The following is a 20,125-nucleotide window of genomic DNA, read 5'->3' as shown; positions in this document are numbered from 1 at the left end:
TTTATATGCACATATATATAAGCATGCCATAAGTGTACTCTCACTGAATTTTCACAAACATGTTACTGCCATGCAAAAATCATCCAGATCAAAAAGCCAATATCCCAGAAGCCCTCCTGGTATTGTCTCCTGGGTTCTGCAACTCTCCAAAAGATAACCACTATCTAGAAGCTATCTAACTCCTGGAAGCAAGTTATACCAGTTGTTAACTTTGTTATTTGTGTTATTTGGGATAACCATACGAAATTTTTTCTTGATGTCAGGGACCATATGTCATACACCTCCTGTTACTGCAAGAACTATTTGCTAAATATGCATGTTTTTATTCTCTATTCCCATCTTGCTCTGTTGTTATTCAACTGCACCTGCCTGGCAAAGCCCCAGGCCTGAACGCACCCCACTGCCTGTCTTCTTCGCATCCCCACAAGGACTACTAGGCAATACTAGAGGGGCACATTCACCCTCTCAGACTGACTCCACAACATCGCCATCTCCCGCCTTCACTGACACTTCCACACAGCCAACTTTTCTGCTTTTTATGATCAGCTGTCTTTGACCTTTCATAGCAGCTATTTCAAGCCATCTACCCTTAATCAGACTTCCTACCCCAGTATTTCCCTCTTGAGAGACAACAGGTAACCATATAGGATATGACAAAAAGAAAATTCAAGCTGTCTGAATTTAATCAATGTCCTGTCATCAAATGTACGAATAAATTTGCCTACATTCTCACCTAACTCACTACCTGAGGTTTCATTTCTACCTCTGTTCCCTCAGTGACTGCCCATTTCACTTTGTCAGGGTTCATCTTATTTTATCAATAAAGTTCTCTCCTTTTCTCTGGTTCTGGTGGCTCTTCACCATTGGGACTTAAATGTATTAAAGTCCCTACTATCTTTCAACAAGATACTAACAAAGCCCCATCTGAAACCCACATTGCTCCTCAGTTACCACCCCATTTCTCTCCCCTCTCGCAACCAAACTTCTTTGTAGAGGTCTTTACACTTCTTGTCTTCAGTTTCTTGTCCCTGCTCTTTTCCAACCCACTTCAGTCTAGCATCACCTCCATTATCTCACTGAAGCTCCTTTATCAAGATTCCTGATGATGTCCTTGTGGCTTGATTCAATGGGCACTTTTCAGATCTTACCTTTCTCTGGAGTACTGGACACTGTTGAGTATGCCTTCTGCTAGAACCCATACTCCTGGCTCCCCACTACCTTACTGAGAATTTCTTCTAAATCCCCTTTTAGGGCTCCTCTTCCCTCTGTAAATGTAGATGTTCCTCAGAGTTCTTGCTTAGGCCTTCTTTCCTTCTCATGCTGCCACAACCAATAGGATTACTGTAAAAAGTATACATATGTTTAAATCATTGCTTATGATTTGTTTTTAATCAAATCAACAAATATTGGGGCAATTGTTTTATGCTCACAAAGAATGACATGCTTTAAAATAGATCCTTTCTACTATACCAATAATAACATCTAGAATTTATAGAATCCCATTAAGATGTAAGCTATAACTATTTTGAAATTTATTTTTCCTGATTATAAAATATTTTCTCATTAGAAAAGTTAGAATAGTTTTATAAAGTATAATGTGATAGAATAGAATAGAATAGAATAGAATAGAATGGGATACACTAAGTTTTACAACCCAGAGATAATTACTATTTACTTCTAGTCCCTGCTCTTTTCCAACCCCCACATATACTATATACTCTTACATATAAACACCTATACTCACATACATGCTTCGTACATAGTTAAGATAATTGTATTTTTCACTTATTTATATAATTGGACATTTTTGTATCATTAAAATTATTACTATTTTAATGGATCTATATAGCCCATTATATGAATACATAATAAAATATTCAACATATATACATATTACTAAGTATTAAGTTTTGTTTTTTTTATACCTTCCACCCATCATAATTGCCACACTGTTGTCCATGTCCACGAGGACATGGTTAAAAAATGTCAACTTTCTGACTACTAATACATTCTGGTGGGTCACCCACTGTATTAATTATATTTATTTATGATTCCACTAGCATTTTTATTTTCATAGCAGGTTTTCTATATTTAAAATTGTGCCTTGTAATTGTTTTAACTTGTAATTCTTTAGTAATTAAACAAGTTTGGGTGATTTTTAAATTTTGTTTATTATTTGCATTTCTTTGAATCTATAGGCTTTTTTCTTTTCTTTATGTAGCATTACACTTAAATGGAGGACTAATTAGAGGAAACGAAGCCTCAAGGTAAGGAGTTGAGAAGAGATAGAGAGCAGAACTGGAGCTGGCAAACTGCCCTGAGTTCCTTCCTTTTCTAGTTACAAACACTAAAAATGCCTTTGAGACTTGTAAGCAAGATACGTGATAATCTATAGGGTTCACTTTTGACACTGCCATTACTTACAGTAGGAGTTTGGGAGCAGATGGATAGATTATCTTTATGAGTATGAGGAAGAGGATAGGGGAAAATAAAGCCTAAGGAAATAACATGGCCTCTCCCTGGTAAATGATCCACAAACAAATAACCAACATTTACTTCTTCATTCCACTATGCTTGATTTCCACTGTTCACACCAAAAAACACCTTCCATTTCTTATGCCAGCCTACTGCATGCAAATCTGCCCTGTAAGTAACAGAGTGAAAAATCATTTCTTCACAGCAAGGAGAATGAGAACTTGAAGCCAGAAACTCGAAGAGTGCTCCAGAAATCTGTGACTGGTAATACAAAGCAGATGAGCAGAGACCCCCCAGGTCCCAGTAGGCTCACTGATCATCAAATCAATCATGACCCAGATGATGGGGAAGAGAGCAAGCACCCAGAAAAGTACCAGAAACCAGAGAACAACCAGAAACTCCTAATGGGAGCACTCAGTAGCAGATTTCTGGATGGCAGAGTGAGTGACAAATACCCCAACTTTTCTTGGTAATTGGCTAGTCAGGAAATTCAGAGTTAAGACAGAAGCATAGAACCACACTAACATACATGTGTACTAATGGTAATTAATGTACTTTGCATAAAATACAATTAGAATGAAATTTTTCATTCTGAAGTAAATTTTGAGGTTGTGAGTATATTGCACCTTTGTTGGTCACCAGTTGAGTTGATCTGTGGCTCACTCAATGACGGTCACACACGAGTAATTATCACTGTACATACAAATTTGGAGTAGGTTGGTGGGGAGAGTGTCTGTCTTCTTTAACACTACAGGGAGATATCGTTTGCTTTCAAACCATATGTAGATATCAAAAAATTATCAGCCCAGAACTATCTGGATAGAAATCTGTATCACTGCACTCTGTTAAGAATCAACTAAATAATCATCCACAACAAACTAACTTAATAATGATGAATCTACATGATTAGTGATTTGTAATTAAAAAACAAGAATAGCAGCAATTGAAAACTGGATCCAAATCAAGACAAAACTAGCAATTCATTGATAACAAAGTACCATTTCCAAAAATTGCTGAAATGGCAATCAAATGGGTAAGCAGCGTAGGAGTTTTGCAGCACTGCCAAGCATTACGTGACAGCCAGATATTTTAATAGAATACTGAATTAGAATCTCAGTGTACTCTAACATAACTATTTTTAGTTTATAATTTTAATAGCCCCCTACTAAATCACTCAGATACAAGCTACTTTTAGTTACATGAGAAAATAAGAGCCTATGATTTATGACATTTGTTCATAAGAATTCTGAAAAAAAATTGCAACTTGGAGTGGTTAACAAGCCACCAGTGGCCCTCAGACCATACTCTGAAAGGCCTACTTGAACACTGGGGCCCAGAAATAAAAGGGACTTGCCCAAAATGTCAGTGGCACAGCCTATGCCAGAACTCAGGCTTCCTAATCCCCAGTTAATGTGTTAACTGTTTGGTTTTCTCATTATGAGTCTTTGAATTTAGAACTTGGTTGGAGTGGAACAATGCATCTGCAGACGCATAAAAATCTCCTATGAACTTCTAAAGACCTCTGAGTTTCTATCTGACTCTGGCATTAATATATTTGTTGTTGTTGCTCCCCAAGGATGACCTTGGTAAGAATATTATAGTTATAAAATACTTCACTGTTGCCTGATCGCTGTCAGGTAAATTGTATCATTTGCTCCTTGGACTTAACCTGCAAGGTTATTTCTATTGCTATGATATAGATAATAAAACTGAGTCTGGAAAAAGTTAAAGTGTAAATAAGATGTTTACCCAGATTTTCTCCTTTTCTCTTCTTTAAACTTTTATTGATCTTTCTAATTACAAAATATTACATGCTCATGTAGAAATTTTGGAAAGTGGAAGGAAAATATAATTAAGTAGAAAATAAAATTCAACTAAAGAAAAACAGCAATATATTTCTCTTCATTCCCCCGTATATAGGTATAGAATGAGGATCATGATATACATACTCTTGTTATCCTATTTAATTCACTCCACAGCAAAAATTGTGCCCCAGCTTCAAGCAATTCATCCTAAGCATTCTCTTTAATGGCTCTATCAGAGTCATACTCAGAAATAACACTTAGATAGCATTTACTATGTGTCAGGAGACACTCTAAGCTCTTTACTTATATTAACTAACTTACTACTCTCAAGCACCCAGTGAGGTAGGAACACTTATTATCTTCAGTTCATGGATGACAAAATGAAGAAACAGAGAGTTCAAGTGCCTCGACCATATCATAAGACTGAGAAGTGGCAGAGCCATAGGTGAAGCTCAGGTTCTAGGGGCAAAGCGTAGTCATCCCTTTACAGGAGTATAACTTGGCTCAGTTAATCGGCCCCTTATTACTGGGAATTTAAGACACTCCTAGTTTTTCTCTTATAAATAGAAGTTTGTTTCTTGATATGCCCCCTCCACAATGGGCTGCCCATTCCTGCTATAGATTCTGCATCAGCCATTATAACAGACAGCATGTTCATTGGATAAGCTATTCATGGACCTTCATAATCTGTACTCTTTGCTAGCTCTATAGTGACAGAGGGAAAGGAAGTGCCCCCCGCCCCCTCCCCCACAAAAAAAAAAAAACTCCACAAGGTTTCTTACGAGAGGCTCAGCAAGGCTAACACTCAACCACCAAACACAGCAAGGCCTCGTGGGAGGTGTGGGTCTAATTGGTTCTGTCTGCCGACTGTGTGGTACTGGCCTGCCAGATGGCTGCCACAGTTGCCTGGTACAGAGACCCTCATTACCACCTTGACAAGTGGTAAATGAAATCAGGCCTCGGTGGGAAAAAAAAAACAATCAGAACTCCTTCCAGATCCTCATCCCTCACACACAGATGAAAATAAGCTTTCCTGCATGGTATGTAACAGACAGTCTAGACTGGCTGAATTTGCTCCAAAAGAGAAGTTGCTGATAAAGATAGAGAGCTAACTAACATGGGTGAAGATGGGCAAGTGTGAAACTCTTTTCTAAATTACAGATCCAGTTCGAAGGGTATCATTAATAGGCGCTAAGTACAACAGAAAATGTTAAGCGAATCCATCATTTTATGAATGTGAGAACAGTAAGCTATCTTAGAAATGAACAAGTATAGAACTTCATTTCACAAATGAAGAGTGAAAGGCCCAGAGAGCTTGGTGATTTGTTCAAGGTCTCACAAATGGGGAGCTTGGCTCTTCTAACTACCAGCCCTAGGATCTTTTTGTCTACAAATTCTGCTTCATATGTGTCTTTGAAAAACATATATATGTTGTATACATTGTTCCTCAGAATCATCAGCTCTGCCTTCTCTCAGAAAATAAAAAAGAACACGTGACTAGCAACAAACTCAGTAGCATAGTTTCAAAAATAAAATTAGAGTGTGCTTTTTGTATCTGGCAGCATGAAAATTAAAGTGCTAGTGCTTTAATTTTAATACTTATCACAGTTGATTGGTGGTGGGTTTTTTTTCAAACTCCTTTTGTGTGTTTTATCTTGCTTGTTCTACACAATAGCCCTGTGAGGTAGGTTGAGGCACAGGATGTTATTCTCATTTAACAGATGAATAAACAGATGTCAAGGACATTTCCAGTTGGCTGTGCATTGGCAGCTCAGATTCAACATGATCAAAGCAAACCTTTGAGCCCGCTCTTCATCTTGTGATCTGAGTCTCACAGCTCTCACAAGTTGCACCAGTAAGAAACCTGGGCATGCTTTCCTCCTGTCTCTCCCTAACTCTGATACCCAACCAATGTCTGAGGCCTTCGATTTCTACCTCCTTTATGCCCTCTTATTTAAGTTTCCTCTGCATCATCCTAGTCAGACCACTATTATACCTGAGCAGAAAGATTTTAATTATCCCCACATTGGCTTTCCTTTTCTATGTTTCTTTCTCTGTATGGGTCAGCTATTATAATACATCTCTGTAACAAATTACCCAAATACTCAGTGGTTTATAATAACATTATAAGTTATACTCACATCTGCAGATGTAAGTTAACACAACATTTACTTATTTCAGTTGCACTTTCCTAAGCTCGGCTGCAAACTGCAAATTTGATTCAGGTCTGCTCTGTGTTTTCTTTATTGGTGTGAATCAGTAGGCTCTTTAAGGCAAGGTCTTCTCAGGGTAATGGAAACATTTCAAGATGACAAACTCAACCACAAGTTCATTTTAAGTCTTTGCTTGCATCATGTTCATTAAACTCCCATTGACCAAAGCAACCTACATGGCAAAGCACAACACTAATGGGTCAGACACATATAGGCTACCTCTTTTAGGAGAAACTTTAAAACCACAGATCAAGTGTAACCCCTACTTTAAAACATTTAAAACCACCATTTAATTCTCATTGCTGTAGTATAAATTCAAATTCTTTGACTTACCATTTTAATGCAACCTTGTCTACTCTCTACTTCCTTGTCATCCCTACCTTTCACTAAACTGAACTTGTTTCCCAAACAGAGTTCTGTTCTCTATTACCTCCTATCTTTTCCCCTGTGCTATTCTTTTTATTTGAAATTCTCTTCCCTCCATGTTTACTTAACCCTAATTACCCTGGGGTCTCAACTTAGATATAGGCTCTAACAAGAAGCATCAGCATCTGATCACCAAGACTGGGTGGGGTAAGTGCCTTTCCTAATGCACTTCTGAATCAACCTATGCATAATCATAGAGTAGACGTCATCATACTATTTGACTAGGTTGTTTCTTTGTCTATCTCCTTCAATGAGTCTGTAAATCCCCAAGAATAAGATATTGTCTTGTTCATTTTTGTTTCCAAAATTCTCTCTCTATGTAGTAACCCAACACCAAACCTTATTTAGTGGAGAAATGCTAGAGGCTTTCACATTAGGGTTTGGAAGAAGTCAATGTATATTTTATTTCCATTGATTCTTAATATCATGTTGGAGCTATTAGACAATGTAATTAAACAATAGAAAGCAATTACAAGCGTAATTAGAAAAGAGGAAAAACTGTTTTCAAATGATAAGACTATACACATAAAATCTCAATGTAGCTAATAAACTACTAAAACAGTAAGATAATTTGACAAAACAGAGTTATAACATTAATACACACAAATCAAGGACTTCATATATATAAACAAAAACTAGTTAGAAGATAAAATATAAGATACCATTTATAATAGCAAGTACTGTATTTTGCTGTGCATAATGCCCAACCTTGCTTTTGTGCACATTGTAGATGGGATTATTATACCTATGATACATAATCATTATACCCATGTATAATGTGCATTCTTATTTTTCCTTCAGAAATTTGAGCAAAAAAATGCACATTATACACAGCAAAATATATCACTTCTCAGAGGTTTGGCTAAGATCAAGTGTAGTATACACAGCAAAATATGGTAAATGAATAACTAAATAAATCAAATGCTTAGACATAAACTTAACAGGAAATGTCTAAACCTTTATGACAGTAAAATATAAAACACTCTTAAAGGACACAAGAGTAAATTTGAACAATGGAAAGACGTGCTTGTTCTTGTGCAGAAAAAGTTAACATCATCAATCTCTATCAAAACCCCAATGATTTTTTTTTGCAGAAATATAAAAATCTATCCTAAAATTCATATGGACTTTCAACAACAAAGCTGGAGAACTTACACTTTTTGATTTCAAAACTAACTAGAAAGGTACAATAATCAAAACAGCATGATACTGGCATAAAGATAGACATACAGACCAATACAACAGAATGGAAAAAAATTAAACCCTCACATAAATGGCCAAATTATTTTTACAAGGGTACCAGTAAGATTCAAATAGGAGAAGATGGTCTTTTCAGCAAATGGTACTGGGAAATTTGAATGTCCATGTGCAAAAGTATATAGTTACATCCTTACCTAACACCATATACAAAAATTAACTCAAAATGGATCTATGACTTAAATGTAAGATTTTAAACTATAAAACTCTCTGAAGAAAAAAATAGGGCGAAATATTTATATTGGGTCTGGCAATGATTTCTGAGACATGACTCCAAAGGCACAGGAACCAAAATAGAAAATTGATAAACTGAATTTCATAAAAATTTTTAAATGTTATTTATCAAAGGACACTACCAACAGAGTAAAACTAAAGAGCCCAGAGTGGAAGGAAATCACATATTTGACAAGAGAATAATATCCAGAATATATGGAGAACTCCTAAAGCTCAACAAGAAAACAAACAACCAGATTTAAAAATGAGTAAAGGACTTAAATAGACACTTCCCCAAAGAAGGTAAAGAAATGGCCAAAAAGCACATGAAAAGATAGTCAACATAACTAACCATCAGGAAAATATAAATTAAAACAATAATGAGATACCACCTCATGCACATTAAAATAGAGTTACTATCAAAAAAGAAAACAAGAAAAATAGAAAATAACAAATGTTAGTGAGGATGTGAAGAAAATCTCGTTAGGAATGCAAAATGGTTACAACCATTGTGGAAAACAGCATGGTGGTTTCTCAAAAATTAAAAATAGATACCACTATTCCACTTCTTGATATACAAACAAAAGAACTGAAAGAAGGGTTTCAAGGAGATATTTTTCTACACCCATGTTCACAGCAGCATTAGACAGTAACTAAAATAGGGAAGCAACCCAAATGTCCATCAACAGTTGAATGGATAAAAAAAATGTGTATGCATACAATGGAATAATATTCACTGTAGAAGGAACAGGACTTTTGTCAAATGTCCATTTGATGCTGTCTGCAAATTTTCATAACTTCTGTTGGGTTGGCCAAAAAGTTCATTTAGTTTTTTTCATACGCTGGCTCTAGTAGCACTTAGCTGTCTTTAACTTCATTCAAAACAATTTCATTAGATTGTATTGTAACAGCTGTCATATCAGTGTGCATTCAAAAAATGAAAATTGGTGTATTTTGTGCAGCCATTTTAATGTTTAAGATGTAAGAAAACATCTTAAAACACATTTTTGGCATATTATGCTTTATTGTTTCAAGAAAGGTAAAAACACAACTGAAACACAAAAAAGATTTGTTCAGTATATGGAGAAGGTGCTGTGACTAATCAAATATGTGAAGAATGGTTTGCAAACTTTCTTGTACTATTGACATTTTGGCCAAATAATTCTTTGCTGTGGGGCTGTCTTATGCTTTGGAAGATGTTTAGCAGCATCCTTGACCTCTACCCACTAGACACCAATAGTGGGAGATATCTGACATACTCAAAATATCCAAATCAATAAAGTTATTGGTGAAAATGAAAAATGTGTATTTTATTTTTTGGAAAAAACTAAATGAGCTTTTTGGTCAACCCACTACAATATTAACTATTTTGAAATGGTTTTATTTAAAAGCAATCTTAAAAATAAAAAACTTGTTTACATTTCCAACACTTGCAAATTCCAATACCCCAAGAAGAGTTACTAAATCTGTGTTAAATTTCTGTGCTCCATTTGTCCCAATTCTTTTAGGCCAATAACATAAGACCAGCATTCCTCAGGAGTCATTTCAGGCTATGTATTATCCCCAAGTAGTATTTTGTGATTCAAAGTAAAGCAAATAAGAGAAACCTATAGCATCAAAGATTTTACAGATACTCTGGCAGCATGAAATATGGTGATTCTTGATGAGAATTGCCCATTTTATTTTCATTGACACTTTGGGGACACTCTTTTCTTTTGAAAAATGAGAGCCAAGATGATTCATATCAGTGAAGGGACAAATATGAAATCCCACATGCACTTAGCCTGAACAAGAAAAACATCATCAACATTCTGACAGTTTCTCCATTTGTTCAAATTTGGTGCTGTTCTTCAGTCTGGGAATCAGTGAGACACAGACAGTCCTGGCCCACACAGAGTATACAACCTATTGGAGGGAGATACACAAAATAACAAATGAATATACAGTATAGTTTTAGAATTTACAAAATATTTAAAATACATTGTAACACATTCTTCATACCAGTCCAGGGATAAATATTCTCCCCTTTCATGGAGGAGACCATAAAATTTAGTCAGTGATGTCTAGGCCAAAAGATTTTGGGGGCAGAATTATACCTGCTGTGTTCACTCGAACCTATAGTGATGAAAATAAAAATACTCAATACATTTTGGTGTTTAAAAGAGAGGGGCTATACCTTGATCCCATTGGAATGATGAAGTACTGATAAACACTTCTTTAGAATATTATAAAAGCGTATCAAAGTCTCAAAGGCAAAAAAAATATACATGGCAAAAATGGAAATATTTTATGTTACAAGTACTTTTCAAAAAAAAAAAAACGCATTGTTCTGAACAAGGTGTCTGAAATACCTAACCAAATATTTTACAGAATGAAAGTGCTCTGTGGACTGAATGTGGAATCTCTCTCACCCTAGGGTAGTGGTGAAATGCAGGGTTCCAAACTCATATGCACAATTTACAAGGAAGCAAACTCTGGACAACTTTGACTTAAGCTAGGCTCTGAAAGCATCCATCTCTCTCTGTTATGCGCCTCTGTACACCTATGAGATTTTCAATATTTAGTGTCCTTCTCCTGTACTCTTCTTTCTTCTGCCCTCCTCCTCCTCCCTCACCACTCAGCCTATTCAAATCCATACATAACTCACCTTTCAAGCCTAGACTTAAATGTCATTGCTTCCAGACCTGGACCACCACATCCAGGCGAAGTGACTCCCTGGACTGATCTACCTGTAACTTTCGCTGCAGGTTGTGGCATCACATTTGCTTGCTGTGCCTCTCACTATCTGCAGGCTCTTTGAGAGTGGGGGCCAGGTCTGTTTCATTCACTGTACGTCTGTGACCTACACTGTGACCTTCACTGTGACCTTCTCTGTGTGACAGTGCCTGGGCCAGACTAGGCAAACTATAATTATTTCTTAAATAAAGAAAGTGACCTAATTTCTGCAACTCTCAGCTTTCAAAATATAAAAGGGTGCTATAGTATCTATTTTATAGGATACTATAAATTGAATGACATAAACAAAGCACCTATATGGTGTCTATACAGACTATGTGCCCCGTAAATGTTTTGTTACTTTTATGCCTATTCTAGAACTCTCTGCCACTCCTGCTCACTCTGCCCATTCTAAAGAGATCTTGATTTTTCTTTGAAATGCTTCATGACTATAAAGCATCTGTAAGTAGCTATCCATAATGATAGGTTATTCAACAGGACTTTCGATTGTGTATAGACACTCAATTTTCAGTGAATCCTTCTGATAATGGTTCCTTTCAATGACCTGGTATTAAAAATTACCATGTACCTTGATTTGTACCTGGGATTTTATTTTAATCAGGTATGGCAAGGTGACAGATATAGAGACAACTACCTTTGACAGAAGAGTTTATTATTTACGTTTTCCAGGAAAGGGGGTCATACCACACCATGTAGGGCCACCTAGGGAAGCAACAAGGTCAGTCAGGAGGGTGGAGAAGATAAGGGGAAAATACAGGCCACAGTCTTTATTGGGGTTTCCATGAGAAAGGCAAGGGAGGGTAAACAGATTAGGACTGGCTAATTTAAGTGAGCCCAGTAGACTTTGGGTATAGGTCCCTAGTTGTCTGGTGTCTGGACTTGGGTTGATTTCAGGCAGGGGAAATATTGGTTTTGTGTGTGAGGGTTAGTTAGCTAAAGGAAGTGGTTAGGGATATGGACTCAGGCCTGGCTGGTTTGCATATGAAGGGTGTGTTAGCAGGCAGCTGTTCACTATCTCTAGAAATTAGTTAGGCCTGGGAGGGACAGTCTCTCCAGCCAGCCAGGCCCTCTAGGATGTCAAACCGTCATAAAATACAGAAAATAAAAACATGGTTAATACACCATATTCCAGGGCAGGAGGGAAGGGGATTTTTATCACTGACCCCTGTTCCATTATTTGTTCTATTGTAACCTTCAAAAACATCACTCTTGGGATGTAATTATCTGGGCTGTTTAATCCCTGCTAGTCCATTCTTAACAAGGCTCTCAATTGCCTTTGCTGCTCTTCCTAAATTTGCTAATTAAAAGAACCTGAGGATACCCTTCTTTCTAACAAGAACCCTACTTTGCTGATAAACACTTTACATTTGACCTAATTTTTCTCTCTGTACAGATACCTTCTTTCTTATACAAATGAAACATATCTTATTGTTAATATATTTATCAAATATTTGTTTTTTTAATATATTTTATTGATTATGCTATTACAGTTGTCCCATTTCCCCCCTTCTCTCCCCTCCACCCTGTACCCCCCTCCCACCCACATTTCCCCCTTTAGTACATGTCCATGTGTCATACTTATGAGTTCTTTAGTTTCTACATTTCCCGTACTATTCTTGCCCTCCCCCTATCTATTTTCAACCTACATTCTATGCTACTTATTCTCTATACCTTTTCCCTCTCTCTCCTCCTCCCACCCCCCTGCTGCTAACCCTCCATGTGCCCTCCATTTCTGTGGTTCTGTTCCTGTTCTAATTGTTTACTTCGTTTCTTTTGGTTTTGCTTTAGGTGTGGTTGTTGATATTTGTGAGTTTGCTGTCCTTTTACTATACGTGTCTTTTCTTTATCTTCTTTTCTTAGATAAGTCCCTTTAGCATTTCATAAAATAAGGGCTTGGTGACGATGAACTCCTTTAACTTGACCTTATCTGAGAAGCACTTTATCTGCCCTTCCATTCTAAATGAGAGCTTTGCTGGATAGAGCAATCTGGGATGTAGGTCCTTGTCTTTCATGACTTGGAATATTTCTTTCCAGCCCCTTCTTGCCTGTAAGGTCTCTTTGGAGAAATCAGCTGACAGTCTGATGGGAACTCCTTTGTAGGTGACTGTCCCCTTACCTCTTGCTGCTTCTAGGATTCTCTCCTTCATTTTTACCTTGGCTAATGTAATTATGATGTGCCTTGGTGTGTTTCTTCTTGGGTCCAACTTCTTTGGGGCTCTCTGAGCTTCTTGGATTTCTTGGAAGACTATTCCCTTTGCCAGATTGGGGAAGTTCTCCTTTATTATTTGTTCAAATACATGCTCAATCTGTTGCTTTTCCCCTTCCAATTCTGGTACCCCTATAATTCGGATATTGGAACGTTTAAAGGTGTCTTGGATGCTCTTAATCTTTTCCTCAATTTTTTGAATTCTTATTTCATCATGCTTTCCTGCTTGGTTGATTCTATCTTCCTTCTGGTCCACTGTATTGTTTTGAGACTCATATTCCTTCCTTTCACTATTGGCTCTCCTCCACGTGTCTTCCTGCATCTGTTTTATGGTAATCTGCATTCTTTCATCTAAATTTCGTCCAAAATCCACCAGTTCCGTGAGCTTTCTGATCACCAGTGTTTTGAACTGTGCATCTGATAGATTGGCTAATTCTTGGTCACTCAAAAGGATGAGTCCTGGGGGACTGATCTGCTCTGTTGAAAACATGTTTTTTTTTTTCCCCTGTCTCTCCTTTTGTTGTTGTTTTTTTTTTCCGGTCTGGTTGCTATGGTTACGGTGGGGGGCGGAGCCTTAGGTGCTCACCGAGGCTGGGCACCCCGGTCGCTAGATTGTGACGTTTATGTGGGGGCGGGGCGGGAGCAGGAGCGGGGCAGGAGAAAACAATGGCGGTAGTTCGGTTCCCCTGGACTCAGACCCTTGTCTGGGCTTCCAGGCTGCAAGTTCTGCCCTGGTCCACAATCGCTGCCCCTCTGGGTCTGCCAGCCGCAGCTTGCGTACTCAGGGATCACCGCTGCCTTCTTACGCGCCCGATGGCTTTTGCGCCGATTTCGCGCCAAACCTTCCCCCAACCTCCGCACGCTGCCGACCGAGCCAGCCCCGAGCCCGCCGGCTTGTCTTCTCCTACCAGTACGGATGAACGCGTCTACTTCAACTTCTTGGCTGCCCGACTTCCATTCAGATAAATCCTCTGCTGGATCTGGGTGTTATTCTGATAGTAAATTATTGTTGTAAATTATTGGTTTTCTAATCTTAGTTGTACGAGGAGATACGGTGCGTCTACCTATTCCTCCATCTTGCCAGAAGTCAAATATTTGTTAATTACATAATGCTGAAGATGACATTGAAGCAAACTTTCTTCTTTGGGACTCAATGGCCCAACGACTACATGGGATAAAGTCATCTGGAACTGGGAATATATTTTAAGGAATTGGTTGGCTCACTCATACTGTCTCTTCTTTTCTCTTTCTCTTCCCCTCTTCCCTTCTGAGACTTATTACCATTTGTCTTTGTTTCTTTAAAACTCCCAATCAGGCAAATGTCCATTGCAGCTCTGTACCAACTGGAGACTAGTCTCTGTCCTATATCCATGGCCTCCCCAGGAGGAAACTTAGAGACTGGTCCTTGGAACAGATGGCAAAGGGAGGCTCTGACTAACCTGAGGTGTGTATACTGAGAGCATGAGTTGTTTTCTATTGTGGATGAAGGGGTATTATTTGTTGACGATATATTTTGAGGTGGAGCAGATAATAAGACAATCTGAGGATAGACTGGTGGACACCACACTCCATATGTCTAATTGGCTTTCCAGGAAGCTTTCCTGGGTCATTCACAGGAAAACCTCAAATGTCTCAATTGAACTTCTCATCTTCCTCCCACTTCTCCTCCCAAATCTAATAGGTCTCTAAAATATGTTATTCTGAATTCTCATATAATCAAAAGTTATTTTGTAAAAGACAGATATATACCATGAGGAGCCTTCTAACAGAGTGTGTACTGAAATGATTTGCTTCTTCTCTTCTGAAGGAGAAGGTCCTGAGGCATTATGAGCTAACAAGTACACCTAGACTGAACACTTACCCTCAGGTATTGCTAACGCATCCCATTCCAGGCTAGACCTGAGAGTGGATGCTCTGATACCAATCCTGCTAGGCTTCTGCTTCCTTACATTGGCCTTCAGCTATCTTATTTCAGAGCTGTGTTAATTTTGTTGTTGTTGTTGTTGTTGTTGTTGTTGTTGTTGTGTTACGATATTGGCCACAGGCAAAGTGGAACAACAAACGAAGACACTTTTCTTCTCTCCCTGACCAGACTAGAACTCGAGCGGTACTCTTTGAGTGTGTACTTACTAGACAAGCTTCAAAAAGAGCTGAAAGTCCTGGATCCTATCTCCTCAGGATTGCTCCTTCAATCTCAGCTGAGTCGCCTCTTCTTGAGGCATGAAGCCCCTCTACAGTTACCAACAGTCAGGATTGTCTGCCAGAGGTTTTCTAGGGGGGACTCCCCTGAAATGGTATAGCCATCTCACGATTTTATTTTACTTATATGTACCAGAGTAACAGAATTAAAAGGCTAGTTTCTTTCTTGAAAAATAACCTTTATTATTGTTCCCTAAGATACAAAGCTTATTTATATTTATATGTGGAAATCTCTAGTTAATATAGACTAGAATAGAAAATAGATTTAGGTCTTTTAGTCCTATTTAATTTCTCTTTAAAAGGGCTCTCCTGCCCCAACTTTCATTGTCTACTCCTAAAACTACTAGGATAGCTACAGATTCAAGATAATTGGTGCACTTAAGTCCATTTACAAGCTGAGAAGTCTGTAATCTCCAAGGTAAGAATGGAGAACTTAACTAAAATGTATGACACTTCCTGGAGAGTTCGAGTGTAAGGTATCTTTGAAATATAACTCCCCACTATCAATTTACTGGTGAGGGCACTGAGACCCAGAGGAATGAAGGGACCTGCTCAGGCCACCCAGAGAATTAGTGGTAGGCCCAGGGCTGAGATAAAGCTTCCCCAGTACAAAGGCAGGGTTTTTTCTCTGCTTGTACTTCCCAAGCTCACACTTGTGAGTGAATACAAAATATGGTCCAAGTATAACCAACTTCAGGAAGCTAGAGGAAAATGCCCTAAAACAGGAAGAAGTAATAGCAATAGAAAATCATTAGTGAGCCTGTGTTGATAGAAAACCAGGCCAAAACCAACCTCGTGAGGATAGTCTGAGGATTTAGTAATACAATATATGCAAATTACCTGGTTTCATTCTTAGCAGTTAGTAGGTACACAAATAAATGTAAGTTCTCTCCCCTGCCCATCTTTAACCTGTAAAAATAAAATTAGTTGTATATTTATGAGAAGTCCTTAGCAATACAGTGACAACTTACTAGTACAACCTCTATGACTCTTTAGTTCAATCAAATTTTCTGGTCTGAAACATAGTTTATATCAGGGACTCTATCTAGCTTCTTTCCCCCACTGCTACCCACTCCACTGCCCTGAAGCTGACTACCCACCACAGTCCCTAGGATGTCATCCAGCTCAGCAATGAAAATGGACATTTCTTCAGTACTGTCCTATGTAAAAAAAAGAATTAAAAAGCTTTGAGATTTTTTTACTCAGCTTAGTAACTAAGGCCTTGTCCTCAATAATCTGAATATATCTGTTGACTATGTCTAAATATAAGCATATATTAGATATAATAAATACATAAAAAATGTGAGAGATAAAAAGAGAGGCTAGAGACTAGGTTATGATGTAGTAACAAATAGCCCCAAAATCTCAGTTGCTTAAACAACAAAGCTTATTTTTCATTGACATTACATTTCCATAATGAGTTAGCCGCAGGCTCTTCTCAGCATTGTCGTCATTTTCACTCCAAAACCCAGGATGCTGAAGCAGACACTCTGGAACATTTTTGGACATAGGGGAGAAGGGAATAAAGAATGCTCTGGAAGGTCTCATGTCAGCAGTTTAATCATCAACCCAGAAGTGGCGCATGTTCCATCTGCTTATATCTCATGTGGCCAGAACTGGGCACGTGGTCCTACCCAAACACAAGACAACCAGGAAGGAAGTACCGTTTTACCATTTGTCCAGCAAGGACAATAGTAGAAATACTTAGTGAAAAATACTAACAATTATTATATTTTTAAAGCTGCTTTAAATACTTTTAATGGTAAAAGATTTCAAACACACTTTATTTCGGCAGGCCTTTTTTCCTTCCATGTAAATTAGATGAGGATGTTCTGTTTTATATTTGATTTTCAGGTGAACTATGAAGAGCTACTCTGTTTTTTTAAAAGTTGCAGCTTCAGATGACTCACCACAAAGCAAGAGAGTTGTGGACAGTACCCTGAGGAAAGCTGAGGGTGAAAACTGTCACAGCAAAAAATACTTCCTCCCCTTTTGTAGGCATATTATTCCTAGGCTTCCAGCACTGGCAGAGCCCTTGAAGGCCATTTGCTCTAAAAGCTGACCTCATGCAGAAACTTACTGTTCATCAATACACTTGGTTTACGCTTATAGTTTTCTCTCTCTGTGTTGTGCATAGGTCAGCATAGCAAATTATTTGCAACAATTGAATGTGCTTATTAACATCAAGCATGTGTCTTTTTTATATGAGGATGCCATGTAAAAATGACAAACCTCATTATGAAATAAGAAATGATTGTATACTAGTGCAGAACTCATCTGGAGTGTGATTCCAGAAATATGTTCAGTCAGTGAATTCCTGGGCTGCTGGTACCAGCACAGAAAAGTTTGAGGTATAGAAATCAATAATCCCTTCACATAAACTCAAGGGAAAGAAATGATTAAAAATAAAAATAGGATGTGAGAAATATCACCACAGATGAGACACAGTGAAGCCCAAAGGCTTCTGCATTGCCCAAGAAAAAAGACAAAATGCAGTGGTTAGGAGCATAACCCCTTTGCCAGAAGCCTGGGCTCAATCCCTGTCTCTGCCACTAAGTGGCTCTGTAACCTTGGGCTAGTCACTTACCCTCTCTGTGCTTCCATCCCCTAACTGTAAAATGGGAATGATAATAGACTTCACCTAACTCCAGAGATTTGCACCAGTGACTGAGTTAATCAATGCAAAGGTCTTAAGAAGTCCCTGGTACATAGTAAGTGCTATGTAAGTGTCTGTTACTATTTTTCAACTGTCCCTCCAGAAGATACTCTTTTTGGTTACAAAGAATATGACATCTTGACTAAGAGCCATGTGACAGGAAGTTACCTCTTTACTTGAAGAAAGAGGTAGGGTGTTCTATACAAATGTCCCTGGGCCAAGTGGCTCCTATAGCATGCCCTTTCTGACTCTGATACTTAATTCAACAGATGCTCACTGAATACCAGTGGCTTGCTAGGCATACTTGCTGGGCATAATGGATTCAGAGGTAGGCAAGTTCCAGTTACTCCTTCAAGGGCTCAAAATCTAAAGAAAGTGATGCTGCCATGCAAGACAAATATCACTCTGGGAGTAACTGTCCTACTGAGAGCCATAAATCCCTGTAAATTTGTAATAATCAGCAACCACACTTCCTATAATACAGATTGTGAAATTTGGACCCTGAGAAGTAAGAGGCTATGTACCAGAAAACACGGCCACTCATTGGCAGATATGGGTCTTCAGAGTCCTGGACAGGAAGCCTCTCCAGAGCCCTAGACTGGGTCACATCTCCTTGTTATATGGTTCCACAGATTTTACCTATCATAACAGACGTTTTACTTGTAATTACTTATTTGACATTTGAGGTTAGGAATTGTGTCTGTCCTGCCCAACTCAGTGTCTAGCACAGTTCTAGCATAGTTCCTGGCACAGGGGACATGCTCAATAAATATTTGTTGAATGTAATTGGCACCTCCAATTATCCAAAGAGCTTGCATCACTTCACGTGCAGGGACATCTGGATATCTACCCTATAAAAAAGGTGCATAAAGAGATCAGTTTGAACTCATCAGAGAAGGTGCTGCTTTACAGAAACCAGACAATGTGTATGTAGAAGTGCAGGACTAATGGCCTGTAATGAATCCAGGCTCTTTGTTAATTAATGTGCTGCTCAGGAAAATGTCCTCTCTCATGTCCTGTCAGGTAGAGCTTTTAATGAGGCAGCTCTGTGATGTTTAAAAAGCCTCTAGCATCACTAGTGGAGCAGGAGTGGCACCAACCCTCATCACTTAAGTTAGACGAGATGAAATCAACTCCTCCAGCAGGTTTTCTAAGAACCCCCACCAGCTGCGGCAAATGGGTTCCATACGACACCTGCCCATTCAGTAATTGGTGTATGGAGATGGGGGTCAGGGCCTCATGAATTCCCACCCCCAGAAATTGGCATTGCAAGGAAAGAAAAGTAGAAAAACTTCTGATTCAAATCTGCGACAGACAGATACGTCTGACTGACAAGGCCTGAGGCACATGTCCCAGGCAGCAAAGAGAGGCTGATAAAGAAAACAGCTGGCACCTTCCTCCGCTAGAGTGAGAGGCAGACTCCTGAGCTGGGGAACTCCCTGAACAAGGAGGGAGAGACGGTACAGAGCTGGGTGACCAAAACAAAGACACACTGTATTTTTCGGACTATAAGACACATGTCCCCCCCCCCCAAATTTGGGAGGAATAATGGCTGTTAATGCTGCTGTTGAGTTCTGTTTGCATTTACATTGGTGAAATATGATGTTATTTATGTTATTAAATATTTTATCACATTTTTTTGCTTCAACATTTTTTTTCCTATTTTCCTCCTCTTAAACCTAAGTGCATCTTATGGTCCACAAAAAAACCACGGTATAACCATTTCTCCTTTCTGGTACCAAACTTTTGGAAAATATTAGCTATTATTAAGTAATTCTGATAGTTTGGTGCCAAAGCTCAAGGAAGAGTTACAGAGCAAAAAGAAAATGCAATATGACCTTTAAGAAAGTTAAATATATCTAAAAATGATCAAATTGCAGGTACTGTATAGCATTTCCCAGAAATAGTAAGGCACAAAACAAACTCAACCCACACCTAT

General features: G+C 38.4%; 1 protein-coding gene across 1 annotated transcript in view; it reads left to right on the top strand.

Moving 5' to 3' along the window:
* C5H1orf87 (chromosome 5 C1orf87 homolog) overlaps nt 1–20,125 on the top strand; it is a 77,681-nt gene that overhangs the window by 13,755 nt on the left and 43,801 nt on the right. The window contains 6 exon segments of the mRNA XM_036026189.1: nt 2,681–2,915; nt 14,647–14,775; nt 15,362–15,625; nt 17,385–17,408; nt 17,410–17,494; nt 19,061–19,064. Coding sequence (XP_035882082.1) covers nt 2,681–2,915; nt 14,647–14,775; nt 15,362–15,625; nt 17,385–17,408; nt 17,410–17,494; nt 19,061–19,064 — 741 coding nt within the window.

The sequence above is a fragment of the Phyllostomus discolor genome, chromosome 5, assembly GCF_004126475.2.
Source record: "Phyllostomus discolor isolate MPI-MPIP mPhyDis1 chromosome 5, mPhyDis1.pri.v3, whole genome shotgun sequence".
Taxonomy (NCBI): Eukaryota; Metazoa; Chordata; class Mammalia; order Chiroptera; family Phyllostomidae; genus Phyllostomus; species Phyllostomus discolor.
This window is presented reverse-complemented; position numbering and strand designations above follow the sequence as displayed.